At 44.3% G+C, this 20,893-nt stretch overlaps 1 protein-coding gene across 2 annotated transcripts in view; it reads left to right on the forward strand.

Annotated features, from left to right (window-relative positions):
* Positions 1-20,893, forward strand: part of SEC14L5 (SEC14 like lipid binding 5) — a 38,189-nt gene that overhangs the window by 6,596 nt on the left and 10,700 nt on the right. For both annotated transcript variants that reach the window (XM_040574291.1, XM_040574292.1), the window contains 5 exons: positions 12,857-13,006; positions 13,122-13,253; positions 15,061-15,189; positions 15,862-16,081; positions 17,887-17,999. In XM_040574291.1, coding sequence (XP_040430225.1) covers positions 12,857-13,006; positions 13,122-13,253; positions 15,061-15,189; positions 15,862-16,081; positions 17,887-17,999 — 744 coding nt within the window. The remainder of the gene's footprint in view (positions 1-12,856; positions 13,007-13,121; positions 13,254-15,060; positions 15,190-15,861; positions 16,082-17,886; positions 18,000-20,893) is intronic.

Genomic DNA, 20,893 nt, shown 5'->3' on the forward strand with positions numbered 1-20,893 from the left:
TTTGTGTGGAGGCAGTGCAGATTTCAGAGCTGTCAGGTGCTAGCTGTCAGTTGCTGGAAGTTTTGCAGGGAGTGTGGGCGTGCAGTGAAGCTGTTTTGCTCCTCAGCACATGGCATTGCTGTTAATCTGCCTCACCATAAATCTGACAGCAGCTTCCTCGGTGCTGGGAACCTTATATTCAGCTGCTTTCATCTTTTCCCCTCAAATGCTTCCTGCGAACCTTTGGAGTGCTGTGCTGTCATAATGTGGTTAATGGCAAGAGAGCAAAGATCGTGTGGGTAAACTCAACTCACCTCCTTATTTTATGGGTCCCCATGCACTCTTCAGCCTGATGGTGCTTGTGCTTGTTCTGTGTAGCGGGAGGGTCGTACTTCTGGTGGTCTGCACAGGGTGTGTTGTGAGGTAAGTAGTGTTTGTTAGGAAAAGTGTTCTTCCCCCAGAGCCTCTGATGTTGGGGCACTGCTGTAGTAAACAGCCTGCGTGTGCTTCGTTCAGTTGTGAGGCTCTGAGGAATAAGGTGGTTGTAGCCAAATGATTCATTGCATCCTGCCCTTAAAATGCACAGCATTTCCCATGCCTTTTGTTGAGCCCTGCCATCAGGAACATGATTTATCTTGCTGGGGCTTGTTCAGGGTGCACGTATGTGCAACTCGTCCTCTAGACAGCATGGGGCTGTGCATGACAGAAGAGCCAGTGCTTTTACTTGTTAATACCCGTGTTATTGTGTATCTCTGGATAATTGGCTATGGATTTACGGTCTGCTGGTTACTAACGCTTCTGCAGCTTGCATTTGGGCATTAGCAGGCAGCAGATTTGACACATCTTCCAAGTCCTTCAGACTGCATTCCCCTTCTTCCTAGCTTTGCCAGTCTTGTGCATCTGAGAAAATAAAGAGGAATCAGCCTAGTGAGTCTCCCGGTCATTCAGGAGTTTTGAACCTTTTTTTCTTCCTCTTACTGGAAGAGTCTTCCCTTCTTCTTAAACAAAGGATGATCCTTTCACACCTGCCCACATTCACAGAAGTCATTTTCATGTGCTTTGTTCCTAATCTGCACTTGCTTTAAAGGATCACAAGCATTGTGTTCTTCAAATTACAACCAGTGCCTGACATCTTCATCCTTTATACTTGAAAAGAACCTTGACTCATAATATGTTTTGTTAGCTTGTCAAGTTTTTCATTTCCATTTTCTCTTTTTTTTTCCCCTATTGTTTCTCATTTTAAATGGAGCTGTTCTGTCAAAAGGGCTGTCCACACGTCTTTGGACTTGATCTTGTCTTATCTTCAATTAGATCAGCAGGCTTGAATTTGCATGTTTCCCAGATTTCATTTTAGAGCCAGAAAAATCACTAAGTGTAACACACTCTGTTTTCGTGGGGTAGTAGTTGTAATTTTAATGTTAAATATTTTATACTAGAATTTTATAAAGAGGGAAAGATCCAAAAGGAGAAGTATTTCTGCCATATAGCTCATGAGTGTTAACTTAATCTGGATGATGCAAATTGTTGTGAGCCCTCCCTGACGTGTGGAGATGAGTTTGATTTGTGTGAGCAAGTCTAAAATGCGTAGTTGCACAGGAAACAAGGCTAAGAGAGATTGCATTTCTCATATTATTTGTTGCCAATGAATTATTAGGTCAGGTAAGGTAGTTTTAGCTTAAGACTCTGAAAACAGTATGATTTTTTTCTTATTAATTTTAGTATTGCACTCAGCCCATTACACTGCTGGTTTTGAATACTTTGTAGCATACCCTAATTTTGCTTAGGATAGTTCCTAATGCTACAGATCTGAAATACCTGCCCACTCTTATGTGGTCTCTTGCACTCGATGTATAGTTTGAATTGCCACAATAGTGCTGTGACAAGCTTCACGACAGCACTTCTGTCAATTATTTGTTCCTCTTGCCTCATCTATGATGCACTTCATATTCGGGCTATGGTTTCTGCTCAGAGCGAGGGCTCTTTCTGCACAGCAGTTTGCCAAGGGAACAGTGCAAGATGCAGGTCCTGGAAAGGTAATGTTCTGTTGGCAGATTTTACAGCCTCAACCGAATCACACTTTTATCACTTCACTTCACTATCTCAGATTCTATCTTTTCTGTGAAATGAAAGCTCTGCAAAACGCAGAACGCTCCTAGGTTAAAGACTGGGTTTATTTAAAAGCTAAAAGGCTGTATGTATGTATATATGTGGGTGTACGCGTGTAATCTGACATTCACGCTTAAAGAATACAGGATATCAGATTTGTGTTTACAACCTTTGAGTAGTTTATTACTTTTACCGAAAATGTCATGGTTTTGAAAAGACAGAACGAAGATCGTGTTTGGAAGCTGGCAGTAGCATCTGCTCTCGTTGCACATACCAGTTGTGGTCTGTGCTTAGGACCAAACTGCTCTTGAGCCCCATGGTGCGAGTCAGTGCTCCTTTCCGCATGGCCTCGTTTCTTGGGGCTGCCATGGCACGTGTGGACACGTGAGCAGCTGAGAACCTGCTCTGGAAAACGTGCTCATGGACAGCAGTGGTGTGTTTATCCCGCAGGTTGAGTGGTGCTCTTCCATGTAGGGCTCATCTGCTGCTGTCTCCAACAAAGCTGTGTGCAGCATTAGTTTTGGATGGGAGAGCAGTGAGTGCATTTGGCACGCAGACATTTGTTATCCCAGGTATCCCTCAGGTTAATCAGTTAGGTGGCAGCTCCTGATCTCCCTTCTGTGTTGGTCTTCATGTAGAAACTTGGTTGTCTAGCCACATGTACTTCCAAGCAGCTCTATGCTTGTCTTCTAGTTTTAGTGGCAACAAAGCATTCTTTGCATTTAGTTTGTCTTACCTGAAAAATAAAGAACTCCAGATCAAGTTAAGGGACCCATGATGGTGTATGCTTCTGTTACTTCTCGGTATGGTTTGAGTGTTGGGGATGCTAACAAGCTGGCTGGCAACTTTAGCGCAGGCTGCAAATGTTGCAGTTTTAGTCTCAGAAACTATTTCGCATGGAATCAGTAGCAGAAAATTTTCCTTCTCCATCATCTTTACTCTCATCCTGTAGCACAGGGTCATGGCCCATCAAAAGCAATCATCTGGTGATCCTTGTGTGGGATGTTTTTCTCACAAGCCCAACCGTGCTGGGGCAGTCTTGCTGATATTCACTGGGTCTGGCAGGGGTCCTTGCTCTTGCCCCCAAATAATCCACCAGCAGTTCAGCCTTGTCCACGCTGGCCATCTGCAGGTTGGCAAAGCTGCTTTGCAGCCACTGAAGCTTTGCCAGTTGAAGGTCTGGCCCACATTAAAGTGCAAGAGTCAAACATCCAGTATAACTCAAAACACAGTGCATCATTCTTTATTTCACTTTCTGGTATTCTTTTGTGCCAGCAGTGATGGGAGGCTTGTATACGCAGCCTAACTGAAAGCAGCTCCTTGCTATTTTAGCTGTCAGGATTAAGGGTGGGAGGGGAAACTCTGAGTGTTGTACAAGTGTTCTAGCTGTTAACGTCCTGATGGCCACAGTTCCTTTCCATACACCTTTTTGAAATTATTTTTATTTGTACCTTTTCATTATGAACATGCATTGTATTACAGATGCTAGATCTTTAAGTAGCTTTATGTAATGACTGCTCTCTTGTTGCATTTAGCACATTGAGTGTATAAAGAGATGGTTTAAAGCCTGATACATTGGCCATGCTCTGCTCTCTAATGCTGCAGTGTTTTAAAGGGTTCAATATTTCACTGACTGATGCTGTGATTCTCTTGCAGCGGAGCCTCTAAGCCTTTATTGTGCCAGGTAGACACCACAATGTGGCCCAAACAGCTTGCAGTACACGTTGGTTACCAGTATAACGTACAAGCAGAATGATGTCTCGCAAGAATCATGTTAGTTCTGAAGGTTTGTTTAGTGTGACAAGTTCAATGTGTGTCTTCGCAGCCCATCCGGGTCTCAGAAAGGCTGCTGTCATCTCTGCCACATCAGATGTGCAGACTGGCTGTCAACTACAGTGCAATGTCTTACAGTGCCTGCAGCGCAGATGCACCACAGAATACACTGGGATTTCCTATATATTTAATTGTAATTACAGACTCCCCATCTGGAGCTCCAAGACATTGTCATTAATCCAGCAACACCACAGGCTGATTTAAATAAAGAAAAGTAGAATCTTAACCAAAGTCTTTGATGCCAGTTCGTAGCCTCCGCTTTCAAGCGTGAACTCTGGAAAAAGAAGGGAGCTTGCTGCAGGGAGAGCAGAGCGGCTTCTGGCAGCTGGCATCCCTCTGAAGTCACGGCAATGGCGCAGCCGATCAGAGGGCTGTGCAGAATAGCTGAAAAGATTGAAGGGGAGCTCTAGGCACAGCATCCGTGGGAGTGCCTGCAATGGCCTGCTACCCACTGTGTCCTTGGGTAGCTGCGGATAACACGTGGTAGAGCTTTGCAGTCTGTAGCCCGAGTGCCCAGTGCTCGAAGGCTCCTTTGAATCTGCTGACGTAGATAATGACACAGATTTCAGATAGTGTTGGAAATAGTATTTCTGCTTGATGGTACCGTAGAGATTGAGAAAGGTGCAAGGGGGGAAATATTTTAAAATAGTTGTTCTTCGATGCCCAGTCCCTGTCGTATACACCATGAAAAGTCCCGACAGCCATCTGAGCAGTCAGTAAGAAACGGATACTTCCCTCTCAAGCTGAATGCACTCGCCGTAGCGGGATTGTTAGGTATATAGCATTTGCCTATCGAGTGCAGGCAAAATCATCTTTGGATCTGGATGGTCCGCCTCCAGCTATGGTCCATGCCAATGCTTTAAGGGAAGGCAGTTTCCCCTGTCTTTTTTTGGCTGTGTTCTGATGGTAGGTTTGTTGCGACTGTCAGAAGTTACTGGGTTAACATTTTATGTGCTTACAGAGGATCTAGTGTTGACTCAAGACACGATGCTTCAGTGTGACTTGATGGTTTGAAGCCATGCTGTCAAGATGCACTATAAATATCCCCTCGTCTTACTGCTGAGAAGCATTTGGCAAAAGAATTCTGAAAGTAATGATTCCTGTGTCAGCTGGGACAATTCTTCACAGCTGTATTCATTTGTTCAGTCCCTGTGCCCTGCCACCACCTCCTCCTGTTATTAAGCAGGCTGAGAGTGAGCAATAGTCAGGCTGACTTAAAGAGCTGACATTTCTCTTGAGATGATGGTGTGGGACATTTCCCCTCGAGCAAGTAGTTTGTTTGGTGAATGCTGTATGCCACAGCTGCTGGAAGCGGGTAGAAGAAGAGCTTATTTGGATTTCTGGAGAACTGCTGGCAACATCCGTGTACCCTGGCCTGCTTAGTGTGTGTTGAGGGGGTCACACAAGTCCCTTTGATAGATCTGCACTGCCAGTGCTAAGGCTCTGTTCGCTTGGTAAGAATGGCACAGGAATGGATGGCGCTGGCACCATGTGTGGGTTTGGAGAGAAGACTCAAAGTAATTCGATCATTCAAGGAGTCTGTACAGGGTAGTCCCTGTTTTGTTTAATCACCTTCTCCTGCTGCGATGTGGAGGCTTATTGCCTTGAAGGAGGATGAGTAGTTTATCAAGCTTAATTTGATGAGCGCAGTCTGTAAACTAAGCTGTAGTTCAATGGCACTGCAGCATAGCACAAGGGGACAGCACAGCTAGAGGTGTCACCACTGTCTCGTATTACAGCAGCGTCAAGAAGACCCTTCTGTCTTCTACTGAATATATAAGTACAGAAGTTAAAGCTCTTGAGCAGGGACTAAAATAGGTAAGAAAATTTAGAACTGTTAAATCAACTGTTAAATCCCAGCCAGCATGGATTTTTTTTTTTTTAAACTGTTAAGCATGATGACCTGTCCAAGTTTGACTCTGAATTATGGCTGATATATGTAAATTCTTACAGCAGCTTCTGGCAACAGCAGAGTGCCCTCCCAGCCATTAGGCATTGCTTTGCGAGCCAGCCTTTTTGATTTAGGGTGATTCACTGAGCAGCGTGCGTGTGATGTAACACTTGATTGTTCTGCTTTGCTCTTTAAGGTGTTAGTCACCCGAGATGTCTGCTTCCTTGCCTTCCTAGCTCAGTCTATCTGTCTCTTTCCACAATGGGCTATGGCAAACGTGTCCAGCCAGCTAGCAAGAATTCCTGGATAAGGCGTTGCTTCCATGGCTGTTTGTAAAGGCCAGTGCATTGTGCTCTTAGTGACTTGAAGTGCTCCATCACCAACCTTCTTCCCTGGTAAGCAGAGGAGAACACTATAGCAGAATAGCAATGGAATATTGTTCCTCCTCAGACAGGAGGTTGGGCACGGTGGTAATTTCCCGAGCGAGCTTTGTGCAGCTGCAACGTGTGTCCTGGTTTCGGTAGGTTTGCCATGTCCCTCGGTTGTGTCTGTATTGTAATGGACAGCTGCTGCTCCCTGAATTGTTTCTTTCAGCAAAATCTGAAGAAATGAGGCAAACTATTGGCTGTAGTCCAGGGAAACAGAACACTGGGCCAATGTTCATAGCCTGGGTAATTGTGGTCCAGTGGACTTCTAGAAAGAAAAAAATTTGCCAGTAAAATTCTTTTCTATCAGCCCCAAAAGATTTTTATGCTACTTTGCAGATGCTCTACACCTCTTTAAAGGGAAGTTCCCTTTCCCTGACTTCAGCACATTTCTGTACCCCAAATATCCATTTGATCCCCCCAGTTGTTTCTATGTGTTGTGGGATTTTTGTGCTGCCTGTAGCTCGCAAGAAGCACGTATCTGTTCTAGGGATTAAGAAGCAAATGGATTATTGTCTGGTGAATATATATGCAGACCCTTTGTTTTCCTTCCAGCACTTAGGCTAAGTAGTAGGACGGTTTGTTGGATGAAATGATTGCTTTTTCTACTAGAAGGCAATAATCTGAAAATACCTGAATCTGGAGAGAGATATTTATGTACCATTAGAGCTGCTCAAGAGATAGTACAAATTAGAAGTGACAAGGGGTCTTATCTTGCTCTTGGCATTTCTTTTTGAAAGGATGGTAATCTGGACACCTGTAGATCAAAACCTGTAGATCAAAACTTGATGTTGCATCTTCTCCTCTTCCCCCATTCATGTGAACACAGATGCACATTTTCTTACTTTATCCTGGCAAACTGTACATGGCTGTAACACGATGTTAAGGAACCTCAATAATACAAATGTAAACCCTGATCGTGAAAGTTTGAAGTGTTTTAGGCCTTAATGCAAGGAGGAAATCTTTTACTTGTAACCTGTTCGTTTGGTATTGACTGTGGCAGGTTCTGTCTTCATCAGGTGGGTAGCAGCTTAGTTCCTTCATGCATTCTATACAACATAATTTTCCCCAGTAGCTGAGGTTTTATACTACTGAAGATCCCTCTTGAATTCAGCTTGGCCTACAAGAGTCATCCTGTGGTTTTTCCAATTCTGTGCTCTTGCCTGAATCTGAAAGAGCGGATATCCCTGAAGCTGTCACTAAGGAGTCCCACCAGTATTTAAAAAAATAAAATAAAAAAGACAGTCATTTAGCCAGTTTAGAGCACCAGTTATCAAGTGGAAGATGCAAATCTTCCTGCCAACTGCTGTTCCAACATAACTTGATATGTTCCTGTATGATTTTGTGGACAGCAGCATTTAGCACGCAAGCTTTTTGTTTGCTCTGCTAAAGGCTCTGCCTGCTGATAGGAAGGAACCAAACCAGTCACCTCTTTGGTGTGTATGGCTGAGAAGCCTGAACAGTCACAGTTCTTAGGGGTGCCTGGTGTGGGGAGAAAGTCAGAGCTTTGTATACACCCTGGTCCTGACTTCCTGTGTAATCCACCTCAGTTTTCTTTCCTGAACTAAGAGGATAACGTTCCCTTTGGGATATTACGGTAAGAAACCAGATCTAACAACATCTGCATGGTTCTGGAGCACATTGGAGCTGCTCTGGACCTAGCAGGCTCTGGGCTGGAAGAAACTAGAAGGAGCCTGTTGGTGTGCAGGAGAGCTTGTTTTCTGAGGTGTTTCGTTTCATGCAGTAATTCAGTGCTTGGACTTCCTGTTGTTTTTGATTCCTAAGGCCTCTGTTATATAATTGATTTCAAGGTCACTTGCTAAAAGGTTGTTGAAACCTGCAGAGGAGAAACAGGAGTAGCACTTATGAAAGATCTAACCCTCTGGCTATGTGCTGTAGTGCTCTGGATCACAAAGGAAACAGCAGTGATATAGCCATTGTCAATCTACTGGAGATTAAACCGGAGAGGGGAGCAGCAGCACTTGCACTGTTGATATCTCTAACACCTTGGTGCTAGGAAGGTGGAGGACCTGCTCTGGAGGAGGGGATTAGTCAAGTGAAGTCCGGAATGGAAATTTCCCCTTCTCTCTGTGGTGGTGAGGCTTTAGAATGTTGTTTTTTGTTTTTAACGCTTGTATTCATGTATAACTTGTTCTCATTTGGCATCCAGCTGACCTTCAGGGCAATCTCTCTTCACAGATCCTTTTTTTTATACTGGTTATTGAGTATTTGCCCAACACTTCAGGATGCTTAAGTGCGACTTCTTTGGGTTGTCCTCAAAGATTCTCTTCTCATGACAAAAACTATGAAGGTGATTTTTGTCTGCCACATCAGTGGTCCCATAATATGAGAGTTCAAACAGATCCCAAATTCCTTTGCTTTACCAAGCTCTCTTGTGAAATTTAATGATGTGTAATGTCAGTCTGATGAAGGTGACTGCAATGGTTTAAATGACACTTGTACGTTGGTTGGATTATATATATAATCCACTACGGAAGAGCAGCGTTGCACTGTTTTTGCAACAATCCTGCAAGAAAACTGGGAGAAAACAGCTTGATTTACAGTAGGACATCAGTGGGCCTGATCCACCAGCTCTTGTGAAATGGTTGTTCTGGGGGTTAGGAGAGTGCCCTAATCTGAACCTGTAAGAAAAGAATTAGTGTAAACTGGGATGTTGAGAGAGTTTGCTTGGATTACCAGGTGTGTGCTGTGCTCTGGCTTGCCTAAACACCTTCTGCAGCTGTGCTTGTGGATTTTCTTCAGTCCAATCTGGTGTGGAGTCAACAGAAGAGAGTGATTGTGCTAGAAAAGGAGCCCAAGTCAGGATTCAGGCTGATGTGCTGGCTCAACTGGGTGGGAGGATTTGCAGGAGGTACGCAAAATGTTCACTAATTCTGCCTGTCAACTCTAATCCCAGAAGGATTTAGAGGGGAGGGAATGGCTTCACTGAGCCTTTTTTAATATATACATGCTGCTGTTCAAGACTTCAGTCATCAGGGTGGCTGTCTTAAAGAAATACAGTGGGCATGCACTTAGGAAAAAGTAGTGGCACAATACTGCTGTAATTCCCTCAGCAAAGAAAGGAGAGACAAGTTACAGCTTTTATATACAAGTCAGCACAGAGTTACAGCAGCAAGGAGGCAAGAGCACGCACGGGCAGCTCAGCAGCTGAGGTATTAAAACAAGCTAATAATAAGTCTTCTGTGCCTTTCTGTCGTTCACCTCGCACTCTGCACAACTGTGGAGGAGGAGAAAATAATGACCAGTTCTGGTACTGGCCAGAAAAAAATTAAGATATTTCTATGTCTTCGATTTCCCTCGACTTCTCTGCTGGAGCAGAAACATACTGTTGTGTATAGATGCTGATTTTGCTGAGAAGATGCTGGGTGCCAGAGATGGAGTGCTTTCCTGGTAGCTCGCTCTCTTCAGTGGTGAAAGATTCAGCATGTTAACAGTGTAAGTTTTGTGACCAAAGCATGGTGCTTCAGCTGTCCTTCACGTGATCTCAGGCATCTTTGGCCTGTTGTATTTTTAGAGTTGTTGTTGTGCAAAGAAGATTAGGAAAGGACTTAATATCAATGTGTAAAGGGGATTTGTTCTCAAATATGGACATGTTCTACCTATGCAGGTGATGGGTTTGCACTGTTAACTTAGGTATATCACCAGGGCTCGGCATAGATGTCTGTTCCCTGACCTTTTTTCATTCTCCAGGTGTTGTTCAGCTGAGACAGTGACTGACTGCACTGTGTTAATAGTTGGTCTGACTTTGGTTTTGCTGGATTTAATGACGGTTTATTGGGAAGCTTGTCTCCAGCTGGATCAAGCGTGTACTTGGTGGAGGAAGTGACAGCTGTGTGTTGAGAATCAGTGGCCTCATCTTTGAAACAGAACCAGAGGTGCCTGGATTCAAAGGTGTTGTGTGGAGCTTCCAATTTGCCATAATGGTCTTTCAGTGGCAAGGAGGCACTCGTAGCTCTGTATTCTCAGTGAAACTGCTACGTGAGGTCTTTGGAGGTTATCCGTGTTTTGTTTGCTGTCCTAGTGGGAAAACATCTTTTGGTTCTCTGCAGACTCCTTCCCATGTGTCCGTGGCACAGCCACAGCCCTGAAAGAGTGGAGGAAGAGAAGCTGAGATCACCATACTTGAGCCTTCCTTCCAATCCAGCTGCTTTGCATTTCTTAAATTTGTGAGAAATCTGGAGTATCTGAGGCAAGGAAACCTTGGCCAGCCTTACTACTGACCTGCAGGAACGGGTGGTGCTGGCCCAGCCTTTGTTTCTTAGGGTTAGTGCTGCACCACCCCGTGGCACCCGTATGCCCGCAGCCGCCAGCTGAGGTGGAGAGGAGCTGGGCTGCGGATGGAGGTGGTAGGCCCTGCAGACAGGAAGAGGGCTCTCCTGGGTAGCCAGACAGTCCTGAACCCTTCCCACGTCAGCTCCTGGTGCTCGAGGTGTTTTCTAGCCTCTGCACTAGCTGCTGTTCCCAAAATTATGGGGTTAACTGGGGCAGCGTCCTCATAGGCTGGGGTTTTCAGCAACGCTTCTTTAAGGGCACACGTAAGGTGGTTTCAGTTCCAGTCACTGAAAACGAGTTGCCAAATGTTCTGGTATCCCAGTGGCCTACAAAAGCGTTTACAGCTTTCACTGTATGAATATTGAGATTCTAGTGATGAAAAATGGGTCGTCTGGGCGGCCTGAAGAGACTCTCACTTTGCACGCTAGAAAGATTAACAAGGGAAAAGAGGGTAAAGACTCTGACCTTGAGATAGCAAGCGTGTGGAGGATGGGGAGTTGGGAGAGGGCATGCAGAAGTACAAGTAGGAAGTATTAATTTGGCCTGAGCAGATCAATGTGCTGGTGACTGCAGGCACTGGGGAGCAGGTGATAAGGGGTGCGCCTTTCTGACCCATGAGGGAAGGGCAGAACACCAGGAGCAGGTAGCTGGAAGCATCCTTTGGCAGGGCCCGGCATCCATCTTGTCCATCTGAATTTCCATCATAACCAGTTAAGCTCCTTAGAGCACAGGCTTTGCTTTCATTGTATGGAGGCAGTTGGACTGGTGTTGGAAACAGTCACTTGCTATGGGAAGTTTTATATTCACCTAAAGAGCTTTCATTTTTCTGGAGATCAGAAGGGAAAAGCACTGGCGGAGGTCTCACAGATGCAGGGAAAGATCTTCAGCAGATATGGCAAAGGAAGCAGAACGTTACTTGGTGTATTAGAGAGGATGTTTTAAATACATATGTACTTTGTTTATGGCCAGAACTTCAGCTAGTATTTTGCTTGTATTTTTATCATGATCGGGTAATCTGAAATAACTTCTGTTCTGTTCAGAGGTCTAGGATCAGGAGATATGGAATGTGTCCTTAAGTGCCTGAGCTATTTTAAGAGCAGGTATTATTCCCAGCACCAGGGTACATGAAAGCATACTGGGGCAATCAGCCTTTCAGAGTGCTGTGGTAATAGAGAATGCAGCCACCCCAGAGTGTGCCCATTGTGTTCTCTGTGTGCTGACAACTGAGCTGACCTCAATTATTATCACATTAATGCTTTTTTCATGTATGGTAGATAAAAATATAAATACTCATGAGAGAATTACATGCTGTATAACACAGTTGCATCTTACAGAAGGTGGGAAGATGGCAGCAGTTCATAGAGGGTATTCCATCATCTGTGGAATGATCAAAGATCTTAGGACCAAAATGATGCAGCTGTGTTGATAATGCCATGGAAAGAGACCACAGGTTCTCCTCCAGTCACAGCTGTAGCTGAATCCTGGGCTTCCTGTACAGCTTCTACCAGTATTGCTTCAATCCTACATTTAGGATAGCAGCTCAATAGGCAAGGCGTTTTTCCTAAATCAAAGGAAAATGTTCCATCCTGCAAAAATCTTGCCATGTAAGGAGATTCCCAAGCAGAGTGAAGTTGGGAAAGAGGTGGAACAATAGGTAACATTTATGCAAGTTAACTTCATTTGCCGCAAGTGCAATAGAAAACTGGATTTTTTGCTAGAGCTGTTAAAGAACCTTTGGATAAAAGGTTTCAGATGGATGTGAGTCAATTAAATCAAGGAGGGTTTCAGAACCAGGAACAGAATTACTTTAGAAATGGATAGATGAAAGCAACTGAGTAGCCAATAATTGGTGTTCTTACCCTTGGTAGTTTGGAGCTGCTAGAACCATTAAACAAAACACATCACATTTTTAGGGCACAGGAGTATTAAATATTTTAAATAGCTTCTTCATACAGGCAATATATCTGACTTGAATTTTGTCATCTCTGGGTCTTTAACTAGCAGAAATCAGCATAGTTGGCCTTGCTTATGATAGCTGAAGATTTGGTTCCTAATGTTCAAGTTAGGATTCCCTTCCCACTACTTTTTAACAACAGGCTTTTATTTCCACTTCATTTGTGAAAGAAATGTTAAGATGTGCTTAGCTGGATGACTGACACAAGTGGGTGCCAGCTTTGTTTATATGTGTTTTGATTTAACTTCCCTCCCTTTTTCTCAGAGAAGAAAGCCGTCTGTTTGTTGGACTCTTACTGTAAGGGAATTAAGTAATTCAGAGAGAGTTAAAGTTTATCTGGCCAGGAGATGAAACTTGCACGGTTTTCACTTTCAGGCATATGAAAAGCGCTTTCCTACATGTCCGGAGATTCCAGTCTTCCTAGGGAGTGAAATCCTGCATGAATCCAGGAGTGACGATGGAGCTATACATATCATTGAACGGAGCTGCAAACTGAATGTGGATGCTCCCAGGCTGCTAAAGAAGGCAAGTTGAACATAAGGGGTGGAGATGCTGTTGGCTGGCTCAGATCGTTACTGATTCCTAAGGCTGCCCTTTCTCTCCGTTTTTTTAAATATATTTGGTTCTTCATCCTTCTCAGATTGCAGGCGTGGAGTATGTTTTCTTCATACAGAAGAACACCGTGAACTGGAAAGAGCGGACTCTCCGCATTGAAGCCCACAATGAGACTTTTGCCAACCGTGTTGTCGTCCTTGAGACGTGCAGCTACTCAGTAAGTGCCATTTTTCTGTTTGTCTGTGAAGAAAGTGTTAAAAGCCATGTGCTAAGGTACAGGGTGAAGTTGTTTGAGTGAATTTGAACACTGGACTGTAACACTACAGTTAGATACTGGAAGGCCACTGGGTTTTAGAGAGCCTCTTCCAGTGCTTTTGTGGGGCTTGAGAAACTTCATAAAATTGACTGACTCTGTAGTTGGAGTGTTAAGCTCTAGAGTGAGAGTAGAAAAGATGGCTGGTGCTTCAGAATTGACAGTGTTCCCTGAGTTTTTCGGCTTGAAATTCAGGTTGCTAAAAGCATCTGGAGCTTGGGCATATATTTAGATCTGGATGTTTAGGAGGAAACCTAAATTGCCAGAGAAGTCTGGTAATTAACTTTTTGCCAGCAAGTAAGTCAAAGTTTTAGCATCTCATCATGATCTTCGTGCTCTAAATTTTTGGGTAAACGTCTTGAGCCTTATTTGTGGCCTGGGATGTCTTGCTTTATGGCTGTATCTTCAGGAACAGTGTGTCATTTCATCCTAATTGTGCTATTAGGGATCAGTCACCATTAAATAGCTTCACCTGTTTCTGGAAGCAATCAGATAGTGGTTTTTGTTCCCTAAACAAAAGTCCAGATCCTGTTACTTACCTGCCCTTTTGGCAACTGGGTAACAGCTCAGCTTCTTGGGAGTAAGCAAAACGTGTAAGTAGCTTGTATTTCAAGCAAGACAAATAATTTAAAAGTTATTCCCATTTTGGATGGAGGGGAAGGTCCTGAGCCAGAGATCAGTTGGTGGCTACGTGGGGTTTCCCAAAAATGACAGGAAATCAAACTTCCATCATTATGAAAGGCACTGACAGTTCTGAAACACTGCCAGGTCAACTCAGGAATTGCTCAGACACCGTCACACTTGCTGATTTTGGCTGTGTTGCCTCCGGCTTGAGTCCCTCGGAAGGAAACGTTAACAGCTGGGCTTTGAGGGGAGTGCTTTCCTGGAACAGAGCAGGAGCTAGCTGTCTGCATCCTCAAGATGGTTCTCTGCTCTATTTTTACAGTTCCCTTTTCCCTGCCAGAATGCACCGGAAGCAGGTTTATTCTCATCTTTCCTTTTCTGCAATGCTCTCTGAAGCAACTTGTAGAAATTTGATCCTTCTCTTGCGGCTGCTTAGTATTTTTCCCTGGAGGATTTGTCCTTTATAGAGCTCACTGTATATTTGTGAGTGGACTGGATTATTATTTTCGTGCCAGTTTGTGAACAGCAGCACCTACAGAGAATAGAGTCCCCTCAGAAAAGGCTTAAGTTTAGAAGAGGAAGAGGTTTTGTAGGTTGTAACCATATGTAGGGTAACCCAGGGGAAGGTGGACATTGAACTGACAGTGGGAAAACTCCCAGGTCTGCCATGCATGTTTTGGGGAGGAATACTGACTTTCAGTGGCGGAGTTCCCTGTCCAAAAGCAGAAAATATATATATTTATACATATATATAAATATATAAATATTTAACTGTTTTAGTAGAGCTTCTGCTAGTAATGTTACTGTTCAGGTGTGCTGGGTTTTAAGCTTATTTTCCTTGTGCATGTGAAGACCACTTCTCTAACCACAAAAGTTCACATGTCCAGTTCATGACCCGTTTCTGTTACGCTGGAAGAATTAGTCTGACTGTTAAATGTGGGTGTGTCAGTGCCTTGTAGGAAGCTTCTTCTGCCCCCTCCCTCCATAGCTCTGGAGATTAAACAGCTTATTCATTACCGGAGCAAGGGCCCTGCCATAATGTGAGGTACCTGCTGCCATCCAACCCTGTGTATGTCTTTGGGCTTAGGTTCACCCTGAGAATGAGGAGTGGACTTGCTTTGAACAGTCTGCATCTCTCGACATCAAGTCATTTTTTGGCTTTGAAAGCACAGTGGAAAAAATTGCCATGAAACAGTACACTTCAAACATCAAGCGGGTAAGATGGGCTTCCCTTTGTGCTATTAAAAAAAAAAAAAAATCAAACGCCTGCTCTGTGTGCCTCAGTTTTCTTTTCTGTAAAATAGACCTGCTGTAGTTTTATGTCCTTGCTTATGTCTCAGAAATTGCTCAGTAGAACAAACAAAGAAAAAAACTGTGTGGTGAGCAAATACAATCTGTTCACTGAAATGTTTCTGTGCAGGAGAAGGAGCAGGCTGTGCCAGAGGAGGATTGCAGTGGATGCTGTGGTGCCAGGCTCCTCAGACACTGAGGACACTGTTCTCATGCAGGAAGAGAAAGTTCTGGGTAAAAGTCAGCACCCTGCCTCTCCAGTGTCTTGTGGGAGAGGCACTTTCTTCTGGTGGCTGTTTCCCCTGGGCTGCAGAGGAGCAGTGTGGCTGGCTGATAGGTAGTAGGAAAACAGGATAAAAATGTCATAAAGGTGGTTGCATCCACAGCATTGCAATGTGCCTGGCCAGTGCTGTAATTCACTGTTTGTACAGTGCTTTCGTGCTGAAATTTCTCCAACAGGTTCATGCAGGTGGGAGGAGACGACTCTTTCCATTCTGTTTAACAGCATTAGTCATCTGTACTGAGGAAGACCCTGCTGCACCTTGCTGGTTTGGAGGAGATGGGGCGTTTTCCCTAATGTGAGCTTTTCCCCTTTCAGGGCAAGGAAGTGATTGAACATTACCTGAAGGAGCTGATCTCTCAAGGGATCACATTCATCCCTCGCTGGACACCTCCTGCTGTGTGTGGACAGGCGGCTGAGCAAGCACCAGCAGTTGGACACGATGCTGATGCTGTGCCCGTCGAGGCTGGGGCTCGGGGAACTACCAAAGAGCAAACTGGCAGCTCCTGCCCTCCAGCAGAGGCTGTCAGCCCCGATGGTATGCAGTGTCCAAGCAGTAGCAGCTGCTGGCGGTCTAAATGCCTTGAGCATCACTGACTAATGAGTTTATTTTTATTTTCTTGGCATGAGACTTTTCTTCTGGGTTGCTGGTGGGGAGGAGAGAAAGTTATTTCCTTTCTTCAAGAAAATAACAAACAATTGAGTTGGTTTTTTTCCCCCTCCCAGACTGAAAAGCCAAGAAAAACTATATAGGCAGTATGGGTATTTTTTGAGTTTTTTTATGGGTATTTTTTGAGAAAAAAAATCAGTTTGGTCTGATCTTGAAAACACTTTGTACTTTAAACTGGAGAAACTTAAAGATATCGTGAGTACAGTGTAAGTGAATTTATAGTTAAATACTTTGGCTGTTTCAAAATGAATGTTTTTGAGGGTTGGCTTGGTGGTTTTTCTCCCCATATTAATCCAAGACAAATGCATGGAATGATATTGCCTAACGCATTTCTCACCCAAAATGTCTGAATCAAACTTCGTCACCAGATCAACACACAAAAAGATATCTTCTAGACTAAAGAAGGTTCTTCTCTGACAGAAAAAGGAGAGGCCTTTTGATTTAGATTGGTGATATTGGAAATAGTTGTTATTTCTCAGAAGCAGACAGCACTTCTTTAGCTGAAGGTAACTCAGGGAAAAAGCTTGGCATTTGGAACCTTCCAGGGCTCTAGTCTCACTGGGCCTTCTCTTGTGACTTCTCTCTATTGGAATTCATCTGTAAACAGGATACAAATCCATAGGGAAGCTGAGTACGAGAAATGCTTCTGTGCTTTGAGATTAAAGTTAATCTAAGAGTGGCAGATCCTGTCTAGCAGAAGAGGAGCGTAGCTCTATTTCTGCTTTAATCACTTCACGAACTTGAATATACTTCCCTGTGTGTGCTCCTCAGCTTGCTAGCTCTGTGGATTCTGTGGGGGTGTAGCACTTACCAAGTATAATTTCTGTATTATCAGTCAGAAGCAGCGTATCCTGTGGGTGTCCAGTCCTTATTCGGCACTTAATGGTATCTGCTGAAAAAAGAACAAAACCAAAAAATCCTGCATGAGGCAGAGCTAGCTCAGAGGTCCTCCTCCCAGCCCTTCTCATGTGCTTGCGTGCCTCCAACACATCCACTGGCCTGTGCTGCTCCCTTTTGGGTGCCATGTTGTCCTTCCTGGCATCTGCACGTACAAGCCTTATCTGCACATACGAGCCTTGGACAGCACATCTGTGGCTATCTCTGAATGCTGGCAGGCTCAAAGCCCTTGTCCTTTGTCTCTCTGAGCTGGAGGAACCTTGAGCTGCTGGTACACACGGGGCATCCTTGTGCCAAAAACCACCCTTGCTGTTGGAAATATTAATATTATTCTCCCTTTCCCTCTGGTGTCCATAAGCAGAATAACATTTCAATTTTCAGATAGCTGCCTTTTAGCCTCTTGTCGTTGAAATTGTGAATGAGATCTTTAGGACACAAGGAGATTTAAGTACCCAGGCCTTGGAGTGTTTAATGAGATGAGTGCCAGAGCTCACAATATTTCTTTAAAAGCTCCTGCTGCAGTAGTCAGGGTTGAATGAAATCAGTGTTCTGAGAGACAAGTGGAGCGATCTGGCTTTGATTCCTCACACACTGTCTGTGTCCTTATGCCCTAATCACCATGAGACTCGCTTGCTTGCTTCCCTCAGGCAGCTAAAATGAGGGCATCCATGCTTTTCCGGTGCAAGTCATAAGCAACCTGATGTGTAGAAATAACTGCCTATCTCCTTTCTGGCTATGCCAAGTCTCCTCTGAATTGCTCTTTTTTCTTTCTCCAGCTGACAAATTGGATGCTGATTACATTGAGCGATATCTGGGCCAGCTGACTCCAATGCAAGAGAGTTGCTTGATCCGTCTTCGTCAGTGGCTTCAAGAAACGCACAAAGGCAAGGTGGGTGGATAGTGCAGAGAGCACCCCTTTGGAAGCCTGAATGCAGTTGTTCTTATAGCTTGTTTTGCCTTCAAGGTCTACAGTAAAACTCAGGGTCATGGATAATCCGTGTGTTGAGACTTGACTGTTTTGGCAAGGTTGGGTAAAAGGCCAGGGGTGGAGAACAGCCTGTGTGATCTCGCAGCAGGATCCAGCCACATCATGAACTACAGCTGCAGTGCTGTCGGTACTGGAAAGGCTGCACTGTGGTATCAGAGCACAGTGGCTCAGCCGTGTATCTAGAGTAGGCATTGATCAGGGCTTGGTTGTCCAGACCGACCGGTGTGGGTGCATCGCATTTCCCAGGCCCTGCAGGGTGGGGTGGGAGACGTGGCTAGCTGCGCTGATCGTGCAGCCCCTCTCCCTTCGTCTTCAGATGCTGATCAGTGAGGCAGTTGGTAACACCTAGCTCTGTTACTGCCTCAGCAGTGTGCTCTGCGTGTTGTATCAGGCAGGTTGTATCAGCTTGTACAGCCTGGGGCTGAATTCTTCTGAGCAGAATTCGTTCTGATCTTGTTTTAATCTCCTTTATCAAAATGTACGATTTCAAAACCACACAGAATTCAGGACGCAGAGACCATCTCACCTTGTGGTGTGAGGTATGTTGTGTAAGCCTCTAAAACAGAGGAGCTGAGGTCACTGGATTGAGGTGTGTATAGCTAGAGTTGGCCAGCTAGTATAGGTGAAAACGTGTTTTTCCCTGAAAAAAGCAGCATGACTACTGTAGGCTATGTGCATCTCTGCTGCTGCTGTAATGTTCAGCAACTGCTTGGGCTCCTCTCAATCAAAGGGGAGTCCCTGTATTGGGCAAGACAATAAGGGGCATGTGGCTGAGAAAAGAAAAGACTTGGAGCAGCTTAAATGTCTTTGGAGGAGTGTAACCACAGATTTACTGATGCAGAGAGATTGGATGGTAAGGAAGAAAGGACCAAGAATAGCAACAGACAGAGTAATTGGGTGGGCAGAGTAGATAATGAGCCCATAGGAGAAGGGGAAAACAGGAGAGAGATAGTTGAAGCAAGTGATCCCCTTAAAAATGGAGTACAGCTAGATGAGATTTCAATATTAATAGCTTCCTGGCCTAGAGGATAACTACTCAGTCAGTCACACAGAGTGGCTTAGGTGCCACTCTGCATTCATGGGCTTCAGAAGACTTTATTTTTTTTAATTGGCCTTTCCAAGAGAAGCAATTGTTTACAAGGAGCTTTGCCTGCACTTTCTGAATGCTTTGCTGTGTCTTTCTCAAAGCAGAGAGAGCATATCTCATCTGAGTATGGGGAATTTAACCATGATTTTAAGGCCCTGTTTTCTTTTGAAAAGACTCCTGTCTATCATCCATGTAGAAAATTAGAAAAAAAAAATTGTTACTGAATCCGGTGTGCCACAAAGTCCCTTTGTGTGAGCGTGCTTATGGGTTTTGTTGGTGCCTGTGAATGGAAAAACAGTTTAACCAAAAGACAGGAGACTGAAGAGAAGAACAGTTGAGGTAGTGTGTGAAAGTCTCTGAGTATCTGACAGTCTCCAGGGACTAGCAATGCTGTTCAGTCTGTGAGAGCTGACACATTCAGAACACCAAGCACCCGTCAAATCTGTGTAAGGCCACTGGTATATGACAGCATCAACAGCAGGTTGTATAACTTGGGCCATGTCCAGGAGAGTGGTGGTTGCTATCATCAGACAAAGACTATGGGAATGAATGTAGAGATATGTATGTGTATATATACACACACACAGTGGAACAAAGGACCCCTTAAAGGACTGCAACAAGCAGACACAAAACAAAGGGCAGGGATCCCCAGGCATAGCTGTGCTCTGAAATATAGGACACGTTTTTTCAGGTCTACAGTGACCTGTCTAGTAAAACAGCATGGACTTCTGTGTGATTGGTAGGAGATATCTCAGCTATTGGGTATCCAGCTGAAAATGAGCCGTAGATGAGAGCAAGACTGTGAGACTTTATCCATGCCTGTGATCTAAAAGGGTCTCGGTTTCAAATGGACGAAGCATGTTCTAAATGTTTGCCTGTTCTGTGGGTGTTTTTTTCCCCTCATAGAGGCTGGGGAATGGAAGCTGGAAAAGGTAAAGCGACAGCACGTGAGTAAAGTGAAACAATAGCCTCTTGGGGTGCTTGGAGCACCGTGAGCTGCACAAGCTCTTGTTCCTCCTGACAGCTGCTTGTTGAGTTAGGTACCTCGGCAAGGTACAGCTGATTGCTGAGTGCTCTTCGTGACAGCCAGCAGCTGCCTTGTACCCTTTGTGTAGGCTTTGTGAGCTCTTTTCCCCACAAGGTCTTGAACAAGTGGGAAGGATGCTGCTGGCTATTTATACTTTTTCTTAAACCCCCTTCCTGCTCACCTGTGTGCTTCTCTTAAATCACAGATTGCCTGTCAGAATAATACAGAATCAGGAGCTCGTCCTACATCACTTGCATTTTCTCTGGAGAGGCTGTTATCATGCTGTGACATCCTGTTTTTTTAATTCGGAGCAAAGATGTCCTTACTGCTCTATCAAAAAGTATTTGTAGATCTCCTGTTTCTTGGAAGGTGTCTATTCTTATTTTTGTCCTCTTCTGTCTTTCTATTTCACTATCCGGATCCTTGTCCCTTCCCATAATCAGATTTATCATGGCTCTAAAAAAAATCTGAGTATTTGAAGACACAGTCTTCAAATGGTGTTAAAAATGCAGTTACTTAAAGCTATTAATGAATAGCTTTGTGCCATATAGATCAGTATGTGCAAATTTGCTAGTAAGTAGAACAACAGGCTGAAATTAAGACTTTGTTTTCTTGCAGGTGGGAGTTGCTGCTTTGGTTGGACAAAGATAATTAAGAGACTAATTCTATCATAAGTAGACT

This window comes from Cygnus olor, chromosome 15 (assembly GCF_009769625.2).
Source record: "Cygnus olor isolate bCygOlo1 chromosome 15, bCygOlo1.pri.v2, whole genome shotgun sequence".
In the NCBI taxonomy this organism is placed as follows: Eukaryota; Metazoa; Chordata; class Aves; order Anseriformes; family Anatidae; genus Cygnus; species Cygnus olor.